The 17,721-nt window shown below is 39.0% G+C and overlaps 1 protein-coding gene across 13 annotated transcripts in view; it reads left to right on the top strand.

The window, feature by feature from the left end:
- The window catches only part of RBFOX1 (RNA binding fox-1 homolog 1), a 1,129,454-nt gene that overhangs the window by 131,407 nt on the left and 980,326 nt on the right, over nucleotides 1–17,721 (top strand). For all 13 annotated transcript variants that reach the window (XM_027684195.1, XM_027684196.1, XM_027684193.1 and 10 more), the window contains exon 2: nucleotides 1,179–1,238. In XM_027684195.1, the coding sequence (XP_027539996.1) occupies nucleotides 1,179–1,238 (60 nt within the window). The remainder of the gene's footprint in view (nucleotides 1–1,178; nucleotides 1,239–17,721) is intronic.

The raw sequence follows: 17,721 nt of genomic DNA, 5'->3' as shown, positions 1-17,721 counted from the left end.
TAGTCCTATTTATACACTTCAGGGACTAGTGGATGCTCAGAGTGAAGTATTGGGGAATTACTATCAACTCCCTGAAATATGATCTGTCTACTGGATCATAGCACATCTCCTATAAATAAAGGATCTAGAAGCTTAGGATCTGGAGGCACACTTGATGTTAGCAATTAAAAGAAGTTCCCAGCAGTTCCTCTCTGCTTCCATGGTCAGACATGCCTCAACTTCAGCTTAGCAGACTTTCATTCCCAAACATTAATAGCTTGGCTTTGACATGTAAATCTGATCTTATCGACAGGAAAGGCAAGACAAGAGGAGGTCAGCCCTGGGAGACCTTTTCAAAATATAAATATGAATGTAGTGGCTGTATCCATTAGGGAAGAGACAAAAATTTATCAAGCCAACTGCTTTCTAGCATATCCTTTTAAAAACAGAACTATTTTAATTACTGACTGAATCTTCCACTTGTATTTATTGTGCCTGTATTTAGATACTGTGGCACTCTAAAGCCTGTTTAAAACCCTTCCAAGCCTTTGTTTCTGTGTTGCAATAACAGCAGTGCAGCAGCTTATTCTCACACTGCCTGTACTGCAGTAATATTCCTGTTTTTTTCCTGCATTCTGGTCTCTTCAGCTGTAACTGCAAAAAGCCAAGTCCAACCCCAAACTGCTTTGTATCCTCATTTGTGGAATGCCAGTCTGGATGTAGGAGAAGCTTCCTGAGGGATGGAAAACTAGGGATTTTATATTGCTTTAGGTCCTTCTAATGCAATAGAAAGTCATTTCTTGGAAGTTGGGAAGGGAATTTTGAGCGCCTGAGAAATTTCATCCAAATTTCATGTTGAGGTTGTGCAGGCCCAGTTCAGGAAGTTCTGGAGTACTTAGCTGAGTTTCTGAAAGGCAGTAGCTGTATCATCATCCTGCCCTTCCCACCCCACTGCCTTCTAAAATAGGGATAAAACTACTGGCTTTCTTGGGGATCATTGCAGTAAGCCCAAAAAAGTGTGTAATTTAGTAAAAAAGGTCTAAGGCATAAGATGAAAATCTCCCTAACCAAATGTTTTACTAATGGCTCCTCTGAGTGTAATTGTAGTGGTGCTCAATGTTGGTCTTCACTCCTGATATGTGAAGTGCCAACTATTATGTTTAATCTGATTATTTTTTTCCCCCCTCTTCTCATTTCAGGACTATAAATCTGATGTTATGACTCTGGTTTCCAGTGCCAAGAACAGTCCTCAAGGTCCAGTAAGTAAAGCATTTTGCTGAATAATTAGATTTTTGTAACTGAGTTTAGATCTTCTTTTAAACTGTTTCGGTCATCAATCACTGGAAGTGTTACCTGGGACACCTTGCTACTTTTGAAGTGACTGCACTTGAATTGGCTTAAATGCTCTTTAAAACATGAATATATAGGATAGGGAATATCTGTCTTACCAAAGAGAAGAAAACTGATTGAATTTGTTGCAGTTAAGTTCATTAATAGCCCAGTGGCTCTGTCTTGGGTGCTAAGAACTGTATCATCTCAACACACACACACTGCAAAGGAGGGGTAAAATCTGAGGGAATGGGAGGGTGGGATCCAACTGCAATTCCATATGGCAGTGATTTCCTCAGAGGAGGGTGGATACAAAACCAGAGAACAGAATTTGGGTCAGTTCAGTGCCATTGCACGAGCAAAGTGTTCACAAGAGCAATGACATCGTTGGCTTGAAAACTGAGCAGGGCTGGACCAAGAGGGAACCACCTGAACCTGGCTTAATGCATGGGAATAACCTACCTCCCTACTGCACATTTCATTATTGCACAGAATATTGTACCTTGGCAGGAAATGTGCACCATAAAACAAGTTTATGCCAAGGTGTTGTACACCTTATTCACAGAGGTGTTGGTGACACTCAGCTCCGTCTGATGTCACTAAGAGTTAATAATTCATCTCACTCAAGTCCCTTTAGTCTTCTTTTTCTCTCTCTAAAACAGTAATATTTTGCTGTAGGGCCTTTCTAAGTGCCTGAATAGTGCCAGGAATTGATATTATGTCATTCTATACACATTTGGGTTTTTTTCCTCTCTTGTGATTATCTAAGCTGTATCTCTTCAGACTTGAGGTCATAGGAATGTGGATTTATGTCAGAATAAGGAAATACACAGTGTTCCAAGTGTTTGGCAATCCCTTTTTTCCTGTTTACAGGCGTGGTTAATGCAGTTTTAAACATGAACATCAAACATTAACAGCTCCTTGAAAGGAGGAGGTGGTTGGACTCTCTCCAAATGAACACTGCCTTTCACTTAGACATCACTGCCTTCTGAAACTGCTTAGTCACACTGACAGAAATACAAAAATACCTTGAAAGGTGAAAAAGCACACAGAATACTTTTGATTTATCTGCTGATTGACAGAATCCTTTTTTTACCCCATATACTGAGTTTTGGAAGAGTATCTTTCAATACTTCTTTCTGCAGTGACTCTGATATCTCCTGCTGGAACATCTTGCTACACAAAGTCACAGCCTTTCTGCTTGTTTGTCAGAAGTGAACTTGGAAAATAATGTTCTGAGAGGTGGAGGTTTATTTTTAGAAACTTGGTTTTTTGTGCTTCATATATTTGCATTGAAATTAGGTTTGTGTCGGTTAAAAATGAATGTTTTGATGAATGATGTAGTGTTTTTCTGGCTGAATGTGTTTTCTGAAACAGAAAATGGTCTGCTGCAAGCACAGGACAAGATTTGATGAAGACCTGTCATTTTGTATTGAAAAGCTCCCTCTTCCCTTGGAAAAAGAGGGCCTGAGGTGGGGGCTTTGCAGAATTTGGTGGTCAGATTTACCCTGGAAGTCGTAATTTTTAAATTGGTTTTATTATTCAATCCTTTAGTTGCTGTTGTCTGTAAGAAACTGTCCTCAGACTTTGAAGTAGTGACTTAACAAGCAGCATTTCAGTTGTCTTCCTTGAGCCTCAGTAACTTAGACTTTTAATTATTGTATATTTTTGAGCAATGGGAAGAGTTATAAAGGCACAGCTCGCAGTGCATTTTGATGTACTGAAAGAGGTTGTGATGGGAAGAGAAAAGGGTTTCCTGTTTTCAATGATATTTCTTATGCCACACAACCATGGCATAAAAATAATGAGTTAAGAGTTGAGCCTATTTCTCTTGAAATTACACTGTCTCTGTTGTTGCTTGGAAAATAGTTTGTTGTGATGGATGAGAAGGAATACATAGATTTTTCAAATGTGTTCCCAGATCATTGCTTATAGAACAATCTGGTAATAAAAGGAGAGTTGACAGATGAGAATTCAAATGGATCTGAGAATGAATTATTGAATAATGCCCCAGTTCCAGAGCCTGAAAGGCTTATTTTCAGTTTGTTTGTTTTTTTTTTTAAATAATTGTTGGCTGCTTTTCCTGTTCTTAGTGACAGATCCTATATGAAAGTCTAATGCAGCTGCATCTCAGGCTGAATTCACTCCTGTGTTACATCACTGAGACTGTGTTGAAAGGGCTGGAGTTGCCATGATGTAAAACTACAGCAGTGACTCAGATCTATCAAACTGCATGTTTCTTGAGAGCTAAAGCTGCCTAATAGATTGTTTGTTAAATAATTCAGGATGTTTTCATTAAGCTGAGTGATTGAGCCTTTTAAAACCTTTTGTTCTCGAAGCTCATCAGACAACTGGTTATACCTGCAGATCCAGGGAAATCCAACTGAAAAAATTATAGTTGGAAGCTTTAGGAAGTTGTAAAATTCCTGTCAGTCAGAATGTGGATTTGGGCTGGATCCTGCCTTTTCTGTCCCTGTTCCTCATGGCTTCCTCTAAGTGCTGTTCTCTCTCAAGTTTCATACTCTTCTCTTGGGCTTCCTTAAAACCTCATTCCTGCTTATTAAAGGTTTACGTTTTCTAAAACGCCTTTGATTTTCCCCCAGTCTCCATTTCTGAAACTCTTGTCTATATATTGATATTTGATAACAAATATCATGCGCTGTTTTTAATCGAGAGATGTTGAGAAGAGGTAGTGGGAGTAAAATAGGACTCTTCAGGGTAATTCAGTAGGGACAATAATGATTTTTGCTGCGAAATAAAATCACTGCAAGAATTGCTGCCTGTGATCTGAATAGAAATGTGCTGGAACCTGAAATTACCTCATCTCTGCTGCTGCTTTGGGAGGGATATCTATTTGCTGAGGAGAATGGCTTGCAAAAAAAAGTGGATTTCTTTAAATTTCGGATTTCTATTGAATGGAATGTATCTGAGCACCAGCATTCTTAAAAAAAAACAAAACACTTTAAATGGACCTGTCACTACCAGGGAGACAACAATAGAATTGAAAGAAGAAGTAACTCTTCCCTGAGCATCATCACAGAGAATTTGGATAATGTGTTGGGTGGGAGGGGTGAGTCTCCTGTTGAGGGGAGAAGGGAGAGTGCATTGTGCAGGCATCCCAAATGGCACTTGGGAGCTCATCTGACTTGTGAGAGTAAAACAAGAATAAATCTGGGGGAAATCTTGCTAAATTTGTTTTTATTTCTCACACTAATCTACAGAACTACTGCAAAATATAGGAGATTTTTTACGGTTCTATCAGAAGGACCAAAGAGTTGTTTATGGTGGGTGGGATTCAGCATGAGGGCAAAACTCTACCTGAGATGCCTAATGGGGAAGATTTTGTCAAGTTTTACATCACATTACTCAGCTGGGTATCCAGACAAATAAAATGATTTGCTGTGTTGATCCAGAGCAGATGGGAGAAGTCAGAAGCACTTAGAGAACCTTTTGTTCCTTACATCTCCATTTTTTACAGTGTTCTTGCTCACTATTAATGCACATGGCTGTATGTTTTTATCCCATCAGACTAGAGATTGTAATGCATATTAACTGGATATAATAATACTCCTGAAAATACTCCAACATCATTTAGATGATGAGACAGACATCTAAACATTACTAAATGATACAGCTATTACAAGTCATATAGAGAAAACTCTTCAATTGTAAATGCTACTTAAATATAAATGAAATTAAGGCAAACCACTTATTCTTACATTCAAATTCCTCTTCCAATCAGGTTATCCCTTGTCTGTTGTTACTAAATCAGGTGCATAACTTGCTGAGTGTTGGTTATCAGGGTTAACTTTGCCTGCAGTGATAATGGTGTGGTGTGTACAGTGTTGGAACTGATTTATTACTCCTAGAATAGCAGACTTCTGGGATAAGTTGACAGAGGGTGACATTTTGAGGTTTCATTGATCAAAATCAAGTTTGGTGTCGCCTTGTCTGGCAGTAGAAATGATGCCCAGCAATTCCCTGTTCCAGCAGCCTGCCTTCCTTTCACTACCCGAGGTTCTTCTGCTTCTGTGCTTTAGCAAAGGGGGTGAAAGTCAGAGGAAATAAAATAAGAATAAACAATTTCCAACAGCAGAAAATTCAAGTGTTAACAAGCAGGTGAATCCAGAAATCTGCTGAAATGCCAGGTAAGGTTTGATAAAGGATCCTTGAACCTCCTTGAGTATTCACAGTTTTGGTGTGGAAAGAAAAGCTGGGGTTGGACAGCAGCTCAATACAGAGAGGGAAGATGTGTTCAAGGAAGAGGATGTGTATGATTAAAGTCAGTGTAAGCTTTTCCTTTTGTTGCTGCTCCCAAAGGATCAGCCCCACTGAGAGGTGAATTAGGTTCTCAATTAGGTTTCATCCCACATCTCTTCTACTTGAAAGATTTAGGAAGACACCCCACGGGTTGCACGAATGGGATTCTCTTAAAAGGGACTGCAGAACAAGCAAAGGAGAAAAACAAAAGCCTTTGCTGCTGTCAGTAATCAAATTTTGGTAGTTATAAATATTGGAGTTTAGCAGACTTTCAGGGAGGAGCTTGTGAGCACCCTCACAATCTAAGAATAAATGAATAGAGATTAAGAAAAAGCAAGAAAAGGCTGTGTCTGCATCAAAGTTGTGTCAAAGCTCCACAAAAGTGGATGGTTTTCCCTGCCAGCAGTACTAAATTGGTTGTGGGGTGGAGAGTGCTCCCATAAGTGGGATACAAGAGACTGTAATAAATAAGGTACAAATATGAATTTCATACATCCATTTTGTAAATCCCTACTTACATAATTCAAGTGGAACTAAAGGGGGTGTGATAATTTTGCCTTCCTTGTCCTTTGAATCTTTTCCTTTTGCTTAGTTTTCAGTGTGGAGTTGCAAAAATGTGCTACTGGAAAACAAATGAATAAAATTATTGATTTGCATGAATATTTGCACGGGCAAGACTCTCAACCATTGTACAGCTGCCCATCAAACCAGTTCTGTTTAGCTGTGTCATGGGAATCCCATACCATCCATTTTGATGCTTTTATCCTTCTCTTAGAGGCAAGTAAATCAATCCATTATTAAGTTGAAAAGTATTTATAGTTGTTAAGGTTTTCTTTGGTTTTATTCCACATTCTGCCCACGTTAACAATGTTTGTAAGCATCAATACACGGGATTTAAAAACTCAAAACCAAACAGCAAAGAAAACTTCAGAACAGAAAACATACTCCTAAAAACCAGCAACAGAAACTTTTGGGTGAGGAATATAAATTAGACAAGCTCCCGACAGCCTATCCCCAAAATGACCCCTTGTAGCTGCCTTTAATAGTTGTTCTATCACTTTACATGTGCATTGTGAGGTGCATTTAAGAGCCAACTTATGGATATTAATTTTCTGCTAGTTTTGAGCTGACTTCTAGTAGGACAGTATGTGTGGCATAATGGTCAAAATCAGGATTTTCTGTGTTAACAATAAACTGAAATCTCAGCAGGACACTTGGTTCAGTGGTTTTTGTCACGGGGGATGACAGTGGTGATGAACTGCGAGATTTAAAGCGTGATGACAAGATGCCATCTAGTGACAATCGGGAGGAAATTGTAGCTCACAGTCTGTGCAGGAATGTTTGCTCCTCTTTTTGAGGATTCCCAGATTGTTCTTCAGAGCAGGAATTCGACCACTGTCATGTTGGTCAGAACTTGTGTTCCTGGAAAAATGTTTTGCACTGGATTCAGTTTGTGCTGCACTAAACGTGGGACCCTGGGGCTCAGTTCCTTTGGTTCCTAGGCTTGGCTCTGGATTTGCTTTGCCAAGGCAAACACTGCCACTGCTGCTTCCCAGACCACCTCATCTCTCTGGTAAGCCTAAAATGTGTTTCTTGGTGAATTTGGTGTAGTCCTTTTACCTGGCAGAGTCTGTATGTACTAATAGCAGAAGAGAAGCTTTTTTGAATATAGAACATTTAAACTTTTTGTTTATAAAAAACCCCCCTAGATTAATTTAAACCTGTATTTGCATATTTTTCTGTTCCTTATTGAAAGAAAGAAATTTTTTTGAATTTTTTTTTTTTTATTGCTGCTTAGAAATATCAGATACACAAAATGTCTGGGGTTTATTGTCAGGAAAGTTATTTACTTTTAGTGGGAAAGCACGAGTTTGACAGAGATTGCAATGAGGTACCTGTTATTTAGGTATAATGTGGAATGGCCTGTGTGCTTTGCTGGCAATAGATGTGTGGTTTTCCTGGGGAGAGTCCAATCTGGTTTGGAGGGTGCTGCCTTACTGCATCCTGGGAAAATCCTGGCTGAGGCAGCTTAATTTTGTTCCAGAAATAATCCTTATTGTGGGTTACCTGGGAGTGCTCAGTGACCCTCACTGTCCCCTTGGCTGTATCAGCTCAAGCATGCCAGGAAAATGTCCTTGTTTGTAGAAATGTCAAATGATACCAGGTTTTACAGGATGCAATTTTGACATCTAAGGATTCAAGTCAGCAAAGTCCAGCACGTGTCAGGTACCTCCTGAAAATGGCTGTAATCACCCTCTACTCATTTAGTTAAGAGAGAACAGAATGTTCTGATGCTGCACTTCTCAAAAAGGGACTGTTTGCAAACAGTGACATCACTGAAGGAGTCATTGCATGGATGTCCTCACATCCAAGAAAGCTTGGATATTCTTAATATGAAGCACAGGAACAGTCTGTTTAGGAAGGATCAAGGCACCTGCCAATAGGGGAGGGTTTTAGCAGGAGTCTGTCAGCCCCAGAATATGGATTTGTGGGTCCCAGGATCAGGATTTGTGGGTACCAGGATCAGGATTTGTGGGTACCAGAATCAGGATTTGTGGGTACCAGGATCAGGATTTGTGGGTACCAGAATCAGGATTTGTGGGTACCTGTTAGAACAGACACGGCTAAAATGAATTTGCATGTGTTCATCATAAGCACAAATTATGGGCAGAAATTAAAACAACTTACAGTGATCACATTTGGAGATCCTGGCAGTCTGAATGTGTTTAGGGTGAAGACCAAATGGCTGAAAATAAAGTGTGTTGTTGATCTCTTGCCTCGACTGTTGATGTAATTCCACAGGAGCTGTGGAGGAAGTGGATGTGTGGAGGGATAAATGTGCTCCTGAGGAGATGGCTAAACATCCATTTAATGCAGAATAGTATTAAAAGAACGCAGGATGAAATAAGCTCCCCAAAGCAATCTCTAGTATTGATGTTTTTTAAAAAGGAAGGGGTTATGAGAGTAATTGAAGCAATTGTGAGTTCTGCATGTTGCTCATCAGTGTTTTCCAATTTACATCCTAAGAAAACTGCCAGTAATTTCCTGCCTAAGTAAGATGGAAAGTGCTGTTAAGAGCATGACAATGGCTGTACCTGGTGAGACTATCCTGCATGATGCTTTATTCCAACATGGCCAGTTACAATTATTATAAACCTCTAAGGACAAGCAGATGTGCAATAATCTTTTTTTGTGTGTTCCTAAATTTCCTCAACTTATGACCTAGTTATAATGGCTTGTTGGAAATCTCCATTTTTGCCTTTAATAACCTGTAATAAATATTCTTCCCAAGATTTTCTCTAAGCAGGTTTTGAACCTGCACATTTTTGGGACATATCTTTAATTCTGTCTTTTGAAAATTCAGTAGAATGGGGCTCCTGCCTACTAGAGGAAAATAAAAGGTTTCTAAGTTGCTACTGTTTTATTTTAAATTTATATATAAGATTGGAAGAAATCTGCTAAATTTTCTCGTGTGTGTACAAAAAGCCACGGCAGAATAATTCAGAATTAAAGTCTGTATCTAAATATCTCATTAATGCCACATGATTTTTGATTACGTGAAAGCTACTGAAAAATCTCACATGAGCAAGCTGCCAGTGGAATGTTTATAGTAGTTATTGCTGTTACTAATGCCAAATATTGTCAGAGTAAACTGTGGGTTTGATTAAACATTTCTATAATGATGCTATCAAGGCCTCAAGCATCTGAAATACGGAAAACAAATGTGTGAAAGTACCAGTAAAGAGAAAAGTAAAACTGTGAGGCCTTTAGTGGATGTGCCAGAGTGTGGGTGTTTGTTATTCCATCTCCATTAATAAAAGACTTCATGACTGTAGTAACAAAATGTGAGGCATGAAGGCAAAGAACTGGGACTGAAGAGAAGCTGGAATATGATCCATAGACACCCAAATAGCAGGAAAGAATGGTGAAGTTCTCTTACAGTATCTGACAAAGCTTAAAATACCTGTTTTAAATTTTTTTTTATAAATGGAGTCACAACTCTAATATTGCTGGAAAATTCATTGCCTGCAATTAGGCAACAGATCTATAACCCAAATGAATATTTAAAGAACAAGAACTAGGGAAGCAAAAATGATTAAAAAATCATAATGGGGCTGGTGTGCAGTAGTGAATTGAGAGTGAAAACCAGAATTACCCACTTGAAGTAAAATCTCCCACTAAGACAAGCTTACATGGAATTCAGCTGCACTGGGAGCAGTGGTTTAGCTCTGGATCAGTGTGGGGGAAGTTTTGAGGTGAAAAGTATTGGTGGAGAAGACCAATATGTGGGGGAAAAGATTTCAACCTGTTGCCTCCCAAGTAAACATCTTCCCTGTTACCCCCAGTGACATAAATATCCGAGATGTTGCAAATCCATTCTAGCATTCCTAATGCCTGTTTGCTCACTAAATGAATTAACTCCTACAGAATATTGGAATAAATATTAAATATTGAATTGAACTCCTTCAGCATCAACTACTGTGGCTAATCTTCCCCCTCGGCTCACTGGGAGAGGCCAGGTGTAAAAGTTAATTAAAGTTAACTAAAGCCAAATTATCTTTTTCAGCTTGCAAAACAGTTTTTTCTTATTTTCAAGCAAATGATACTGTTTTCAGATCTTTCAATACATAAAATAGAAGAGCTATATTTAGGTTTAAGAAATAGCATTTTTATTTACCAATAAAATAATTATAATAGTTGTTTACCCTTATTGGGGGAGAAGAGTTGGTGCTTTGACAAAAGTCTTGAAAGGTATTACACAAAAAAAAGGCAAATATTTTCAATTTTTTATGAATATTTCCTACTTTCTGGCTAAAAAGTTTCAAATCAAACTTTATGTAACAATACATTGTTTAGAGCTCTGTATTTGCAGGTAGAAGGTCCAATGACCCATTTTCCACCTGCATCTTTTGGAATACATTTTTTATTCTATTTAATTTTTATACTTACAAAATAATTGTGGACAGAAAAGAACTCACCACATAACAATGTATAACAAATATCAGAGTTTACATGAGTCTGTTTTTCTCCCCCTCTTGTAAAACACCATTCCCTCTAATGTTGATATATTGATATATCCTGCTGGGGAGGGTGAAATCTCACTGCTATGTCTGCCTAAAGTGTGCCTTAATCATTGGGAGGGAATATTTAAATATATTATGAAGAGTAGAAGCCACATTTTTCTTTACCTACCCCTGTGTGTGACAGAAATGTCCCTTTTGTGTGTGAGTTCAGTGAACAACCACAGCAGCAGATGCCAACTTACATGAAGTATTTGTCAAAGACACATTTGTAGCCTTCAGGTGTTGTGTCTCTGATACCTTGAAAATATTTTAAGACTACACTGTGTGCCTGCTATTAATGTTAATTTTAGGAGTCTTTTTATCTTTTCTCCTGAGTCCTAAATATGTCTTTGTGAATTCCTTTAGCCCTGAACTGACATATCTCTTCTTCTCAGTTAAAAGTACATTTATTCCGTTGAAAGAACTAGGACAGCACCTCTGTCACATACATATTTCCTACACTCTCTGATTAAAACTCAGGTGGAAGCCAGGCATGTTTGGGAACCCTCTGTGTGGTTTGTAGTGTAAGGGCCTTTTATTGCTCTGCACAAATAGGGTAGTTTTTATATGCTATAGGAAAAATATCAAAATATTAAAATATTAAAATTAATATTAAATTAATTATATATAAATATAAATATATAAAAATTTAATTAATATAAAATTAATATTAAAAATTAATTTATTGCAGCTCTGCAGCTGGGCTTTGTGCAAGTGCAGCCAGCTTTTTTTTGTTTTATGAAAATATTGCACTGAATTTTCAAGGTTCTCTTTAAGACTATTAGAGGAACTGTCAGAGCTCACACTGGAGTGATGGGGAATTGCAGAAAGCAGCTGTGGTTAGTGGATTTTGTGGGTTTTGTGGTAACCTGAAAGAAAGTAATTTAGGGGATAAAGCCTCTGTGTCCTTGTGTGTCGTGGTATCCTACAAACCCATGGCTGTGATCTCTATACATCTGTGAACAGGTAACCCTTTAGATCATGACAGTAGGATGCAAAAAGCAAAATATTCGTGGTAAAACCCTGCAAAGACTGTCCAGTTCAGGTGTGTTTACAGCTCTGAATTCTGCCCACTCAAGCCATCAATGCACAGGCAAACTGCCTCTTTTCACTCATGTTCATGTGAGATGTGTTCTTGTATTAAAAGGGCTGTTATTTCAACATTTGACCTCTGTAAAGGCTTAGTAGGGGCCCAAGATGCATCTATCCTGCTTTAGGTTCATGGACTGTGTTGAAGTGGGCTCGTGATTTGTTTTGTACCCAGAGTTCTGCCTTTCTGAGCATTTCTCCTTTCCTGAAGGACTGTTAGGAAGGGCTTTTTGAACAGAACAGATAAATACATTACACCTTAGTTCAATAAGCAAGATAAGGCAGCTTTACAGGCTTGTATTTTTCCCCCTTTAAAAGTAAGTTGGAAGTCATGTTTTATTTTTCACAGGAAAAGTTACATAGGTCCTTGAGCCCAAACTAACACCCAAATCTGGTGAGGGAGAGCCCTTGTGCTGCTGCTTTCATCATGCTGGTCCCAGGGTTCACCCATGCAGTGTGTTAATGCAGAGGAATTTGCTCTCCAGCAGGATCTCTGGACCTGCAGGCATCAGGGTGAAGTTCTGCTTGTTGATCAGAACAGAGTGTCAGTGTTTTCTGCAAATTCTCATCTGATCTGTGCATTGTCAGCAGTCTCTGAGCTCATGTGGGACTAATTTCCCCCTTTCTCTGTGCTGCTTTGACTAACCCTTCTCACTGTAGAGCACATGCTGTGCTGCTCTGCAGCACCCAAGTCCAGGAGATGGCCTTTGCCAGGATTATCCCAGGTCACTCTAAAAAACCGTGGAATTAATTGATTGTCTTGATTTAGGAAGCTGGCCAGGATATAAAGAATGAGATGAAATATCCCATTACCACTTGTGTATTTAAGGGGAAACCTACTGCACGAGAAAGCCAAAATTTCATGGTGGGAAGTCCATATTCTACTCCACAGAATAAATGGAAAGCAGAGAAAAGCTGATTAACAAAGTAAATGATGTGATTTAAGTTTTAGAAAAGGGAATAAACATCACAGCTTTTAAGGTGCCCGTGAATGTAATATATTCCCAGGTCTCCTGAACAGGGAGGTTCTGTCACAGATATTGGGTTATCAAAGGCTCTGCTTGGTCTGCCTGATGTGGCTTCAAAAGTCTGATCTGCAAGTACAACCCAGCAAAACCAAAACCAAGGCAAGCAAATGTTGGACTGTGTTTGCAAAGGCCTGGATTTCATGTTTTCTGTCAAAAAAAGGACATCTCTAGTCTGCCTGTTTGAAATTGTGAATAATATAACTGAAAGGGGGCAGAATAAATGAAGTAAGATTGCAGAGGTCCTGTTTTCATATCTAGGTGCCCTATCAGGTGATTCCATCCCCCTGTGATTGTCTTTTTTAATTAATTCCTGAATTATCTGAGAAACAGTATTTCTAAAAGGAAGTGGGTTACCTGAAGTTCAAGTTCTAGGTGTAAACATAGAGTATTTGAACATCTTTTCCTGTTTCAATTGTAACAGTATCTCTATGTTCTGGTGCAGTCTTTGTGGACTAAACCTTTTAAACTTCCTTTATTTCTCCAGGATTGGACAGGGAAGCTCGGGTTTCTCAAAGAATAATATTTACCTATTCCATGCTCTTATTAGGGTGTTTTTTTTTGGTCTGTCCATCCCCTGTGCAACACAGTCATGTAGAACATACTGAACAACTCTGAAATCCCCAGGAATTATAATAAAATCCTGCAATTTGACCTTGGCTTCTTATGGCACGATCTGATTTTACCAGTTCCTGATTAGCTGTGTTAACAGCTTGGCATAATTTCTACAGGCAAATTTGCTGTCCCCCTGTTGATAAATGAAGCTGCTGTCCCTGTGGGTAACATGTTCTCCCTGGGGACTATTGTGATGTCAACAGCATTTTGAAAAATTGCTCCAGAACTAGGAAGGACAGGGAAGTGTGTTGGTGCACATTTCATTCACCTGTTTTTGCCTCTTTTTTACTTACTCTGTAGTCCTCTCAGTCTTGTCCAAGCCACTTAGAGAAGTTCTAGAAGATTTATTGTCAGTGGTGTATCTCTTGCCTAGTTTTGTTTAGGAATACCAGCTCAAGGTCGGATTAATTGGAATGGACAATTGAAGGATTTTGTCTCTTGATTTTTAAGAACTTGCACCTGATGATTTTACAGAGCATTTATTTCCATGTGTTGGGCAACATCTAAATGCTTGGAATAGCACCAAGGAAATGGGAAACTCCAGAGCTGTGCTGTGGTGGCCTCAGTTCCAGCTCTGCAAGTCGAGTTGGCTGCTCAGGGTCCAACCCGTGAGACACAGCAATCCTCAGACATTTGTTTTAGGGTTGCATTTTATTTATTTATTTATTTTGCATTAATAAACAAATTGAACAAATCTAAGCACAGATGCTCATGTGAGCAAGTTTGAGCTGGCTTCCCACCAAGTCTCCAAACGCTCAGCAAAAGCCCCTCCCCTACCTCCTTCTTTGGGCAAAGAGAGGAAAGAAAAAAAAAATTATAGAAACTGAAAGAAACCGAAACCAACGGAATTGTACCAAAATATATGTGTATTTTTTACATATATACAGTTATATACAGTAAGGATATTTTATACAACTCCCAAGAAAGGGGAGAGGGGAAGGGAAAAGATGTTAACAAGCACTGTTATACCACTGACCCTAATGTAGCATCTTACAGTTTTACATTTTTAAGACATCTCACTGTTGCCCAATGTCAAAGATAACCTCAGTAACAAAGACACAAACTGCCCTGTGCACAGAGGACCTTGCAGGGCTGGTTCTTTTCATGATGCAAATTTCAGAGCAAACTGAACCCATTAAGAAAATTAGCAATGCAAAAAGGCGAAGTTCAAGGTAAGGAAATAATCAAAGCTTTTCCAAAAGTTACAATTTTGGGCTATTGTAGTCCAACTATGTACATAGTGTGTTTTCTGTGGTTTCTTTTCTCCCTTCAGAATAATTGACATATGACAGAATGCTATTTATCTAGAGAAAATCAGCATTTTAGAAGAGGAAATAATTCTTAGGGCACACTGGGTTTTGTTTTTGTTTTTTTTTAAAAAGCTATGACTTCCAATCCATTACAATATTAAAACAAGTAGCTATTCAGTTGTTGAAAGTGCGGAAATAAAGAGTTTGCTCTTGAATAGGAACATTTATAATTACAGAGAAGTTTTTTTTAATATGAGGGGGAACATGCAGGGGAAAAAGAATTCCAGTTTGCAGAAGCAGAACAGTTTTCAGGGATGACAATTATGCCTTTAATTTGAATCCATTGACAGCCTTATTATTATAATGAGGCCATGACAAGGGTCTTTAACCAGTGCACCTTCAGCTTTTGTCTTCAGTCATCACTGAAGTCTGATTCTGAAAGCACGTTCTTCCCTCACAAAGGCTTCATTCTGTGAAGATACTTGAACACATTGAAAAGATTGTTGAGATTTTGGATACCATGATGAACTAATTATGGTGTGTAGGCTGTGATGTTCCTTGTGATGTGATGTTACTGCTGTGATGTTGTTACCGCTGTGTCTGTTCAGAACAGTTTTCTTATTAATCTATGGGGTTTTTCTGTTTTATCAGTCAGTTTGCCACTGTAACCTCATCTTGTAAGCACTTCAGAGCAATGAAGTTGTCTTGGTTTTGGGGTTTGGCACAACTGGGTTTTGATTGTTGGTTGAAATAAGACACTAAAATAATCAGAACGTTATCAGGATATACAGATGCTCATTTTAAGGATTATTCTGCACTTGCTTATTCATACTTTAATTCCATAGGTGCGGAGTTTTGAATCTCTCCTACAGAGTTTCTGGGCCTCTCTTCCACTGTTTGATCATATTCTTGATTAAATCTGTTTTCCTTCTATCTAGTCAGAGGCTCCTGTGTATTCCAGGCTGTGTCTGCTGTCCCTTGCCTTGTCACCATGCCCCTGGGGGCAGCCCTGTCTCTCTCTTTCCCAAACTCTGCCATTAGGGAGCTGAAGGGAGTCGTAGCTTCCATGAGCCACCTGTTCCCAGGGCTGGACTTTTGGGAAGTGCCATATGGGAAATAAAGAAATATTCCAAGTTAGTTCCATTCTACATAAGTTACACCAAATCTCTCTTTAGTTACAAATGTAGGATCTTTTAGCTACTTCTCTTTTTTTTCCCAGTGCACTACTTTTAGTTTCTCTCTGTTGTTCACATACATAACATGTAAGTAGTGCCACAGGCTGTCCCCCCATTGCTGATCTCAGTGCAGTGTATCAAAGCAATAAAAGAAAGAACCTGACTGGCAGAATTCAGTCTCTTACATTATTTGCAAACTCATGCCAAGAAGTGCTTGTAGCTGCTGAGCAGGGAACATTAGCACCGTTCCTCTGTTCTCCCCCTGTCAAGAAGCAACAAAAGAGAGATCTGGAAATGAAATCAGGTATTCCTGCCATCACCTCAGCAATCTTTAGTCTCCAGCTCCCTCACTTGATTTTTCTGGGAGCTCTGTCTCTCTCCAGCCCTGCTGTGAGGGACTGTGATGTGACCCTGCTGTCTCCTACCCACACAGAGATGCTCAGGGCACCGTTTTCATTACAGCCACTTGGTTGTCCTTGTTAAAACCACACTGAGTATTCTTTACAGGCCCAGCTGTTGCCTGTGGTACCTTATTTAAAACTCAAAAGTAGCTGCTTTCCTTCTCCCGAGGCAGAGATGTAGTGAGGGAGATGTGAGTTTGCTGCTGTGGAAGGAGAGGCTGGAGCAGGTTCTCCATCACCAGTCCCACACAGAACAGGCCTGAGAGGGAGCACAATTAAGCCACTAGTTTGAGAGTGCAGAGTTGAAAAACTACTCAGCTTCCTGCAATTAAATGTGGAGGAATTAATTATAGTGGGGAGAAATCAATTCGCTTTTGAGTTTCAGGAATGATTTTTAAATGTGGAGAAGGATGTTAATCACCGCAGTGCTGATATTTGGGAAAGCTTATTTAGTGCTGTTAGCTGCCTGAATAAACAATAATGCACAATGTTTATCTCTCAATCCATCACTCGGTTGTTCCCACTGTCTCTTTCCCTCTCTTTTCCCACAGCGTGATATTTTTGTGTTTCAAAACAAAGGCTCTCACTTCTTTCAGTGTGAACATTTGAAGTGTGCCAAATGTAAATTCAACCCCTAATGTCAGTCAGCCCGCTGAACACCCAAATTCTCTCAGAGCAGAATGGTGCTGTATTGTTTTCTAAAGAGCATTTAAAATACCCTTTAATTTCAGGAGAAATAAGGTAAATAATTTTGATACTGCTCAGTTATACACATAGACATGGAACTCTGTTATGCTCCTAGTGTACCTGCCTTGCCTTCCCCAGATTTTGTTGTGCTCTGTGATAAAACTTGTGGTCTCAACTTTCTCATAGCAAAAAAGTAAGATAAGTTTTCCTTTATTTTGTTTCCTTCCCTGCAGCTTGTGATCTGTGAAAACAAAAGGATTTGACAAGAGCTGTCTCCCCCAAATTCTAATTTTTCCTCTTTCTGAACTTCCATCTTCCTAAAGATCAGCAAATATTGGTCTCTTAGGTTATCTTTACTCTACCTGTTATTCTAAGTCCTTGGATTTAACCTTAAGGTGCTGTAGTTGGGGAATCTAAGTACTTTGCCAGTGCTCTTTTCTTTTTTTCAGGTACTGGTTCATGTGCACTGTGAATTTCTTCTCCTTTTTAAGTGGAATTTTTTATGTAGTGGCTGGAATTTGTGACCAAGAGATTTCCTCTTGTTTTTAGTAAATAGAGAGTATTTCCACTGAAGGGACCCTAAGACCTTTCAATGCATTAGGACACATCAGAAGGATGTTTATGGAAAGACAAAATAGGTACAAGGAATCTTTAGCAAGAAGCTGAAGCAGATGAAAAAAAACCAGAGCAGCAAATTGGAAAATATGACGGCAACAATAGTTGTCTGCTAAAAATTGGTAAATTGGTAATGATGAATCCAAGTTCAAGTTTGATTTCTAGGGCAGGATTAATACAGTTCCATGGCAAAATACGATTTCTGACTCTCTGGAACGAAGCTCTCAGCAAAC

This window comes from Neopelma chrysocephalum, unplaced genomic scaffold, assembly GCF_003984885.1.
Source record: "Neopelma chrysocephalum unplaced genomic scaffold, ASM398488v2 Primary Assembly neopelma1_65b, whole genome shotgun sequence".
Classification (NCBI taxonomy): domain Eukaryota; kingdom Metazoa; phylum Chordata; class Aves; order Passeriformes; family Pipridae; genus Neopelma; species Neopelma chrysocephalum.
This window is presented reverse-complemented; position numbering and strand designations above follow the sequence as displayed.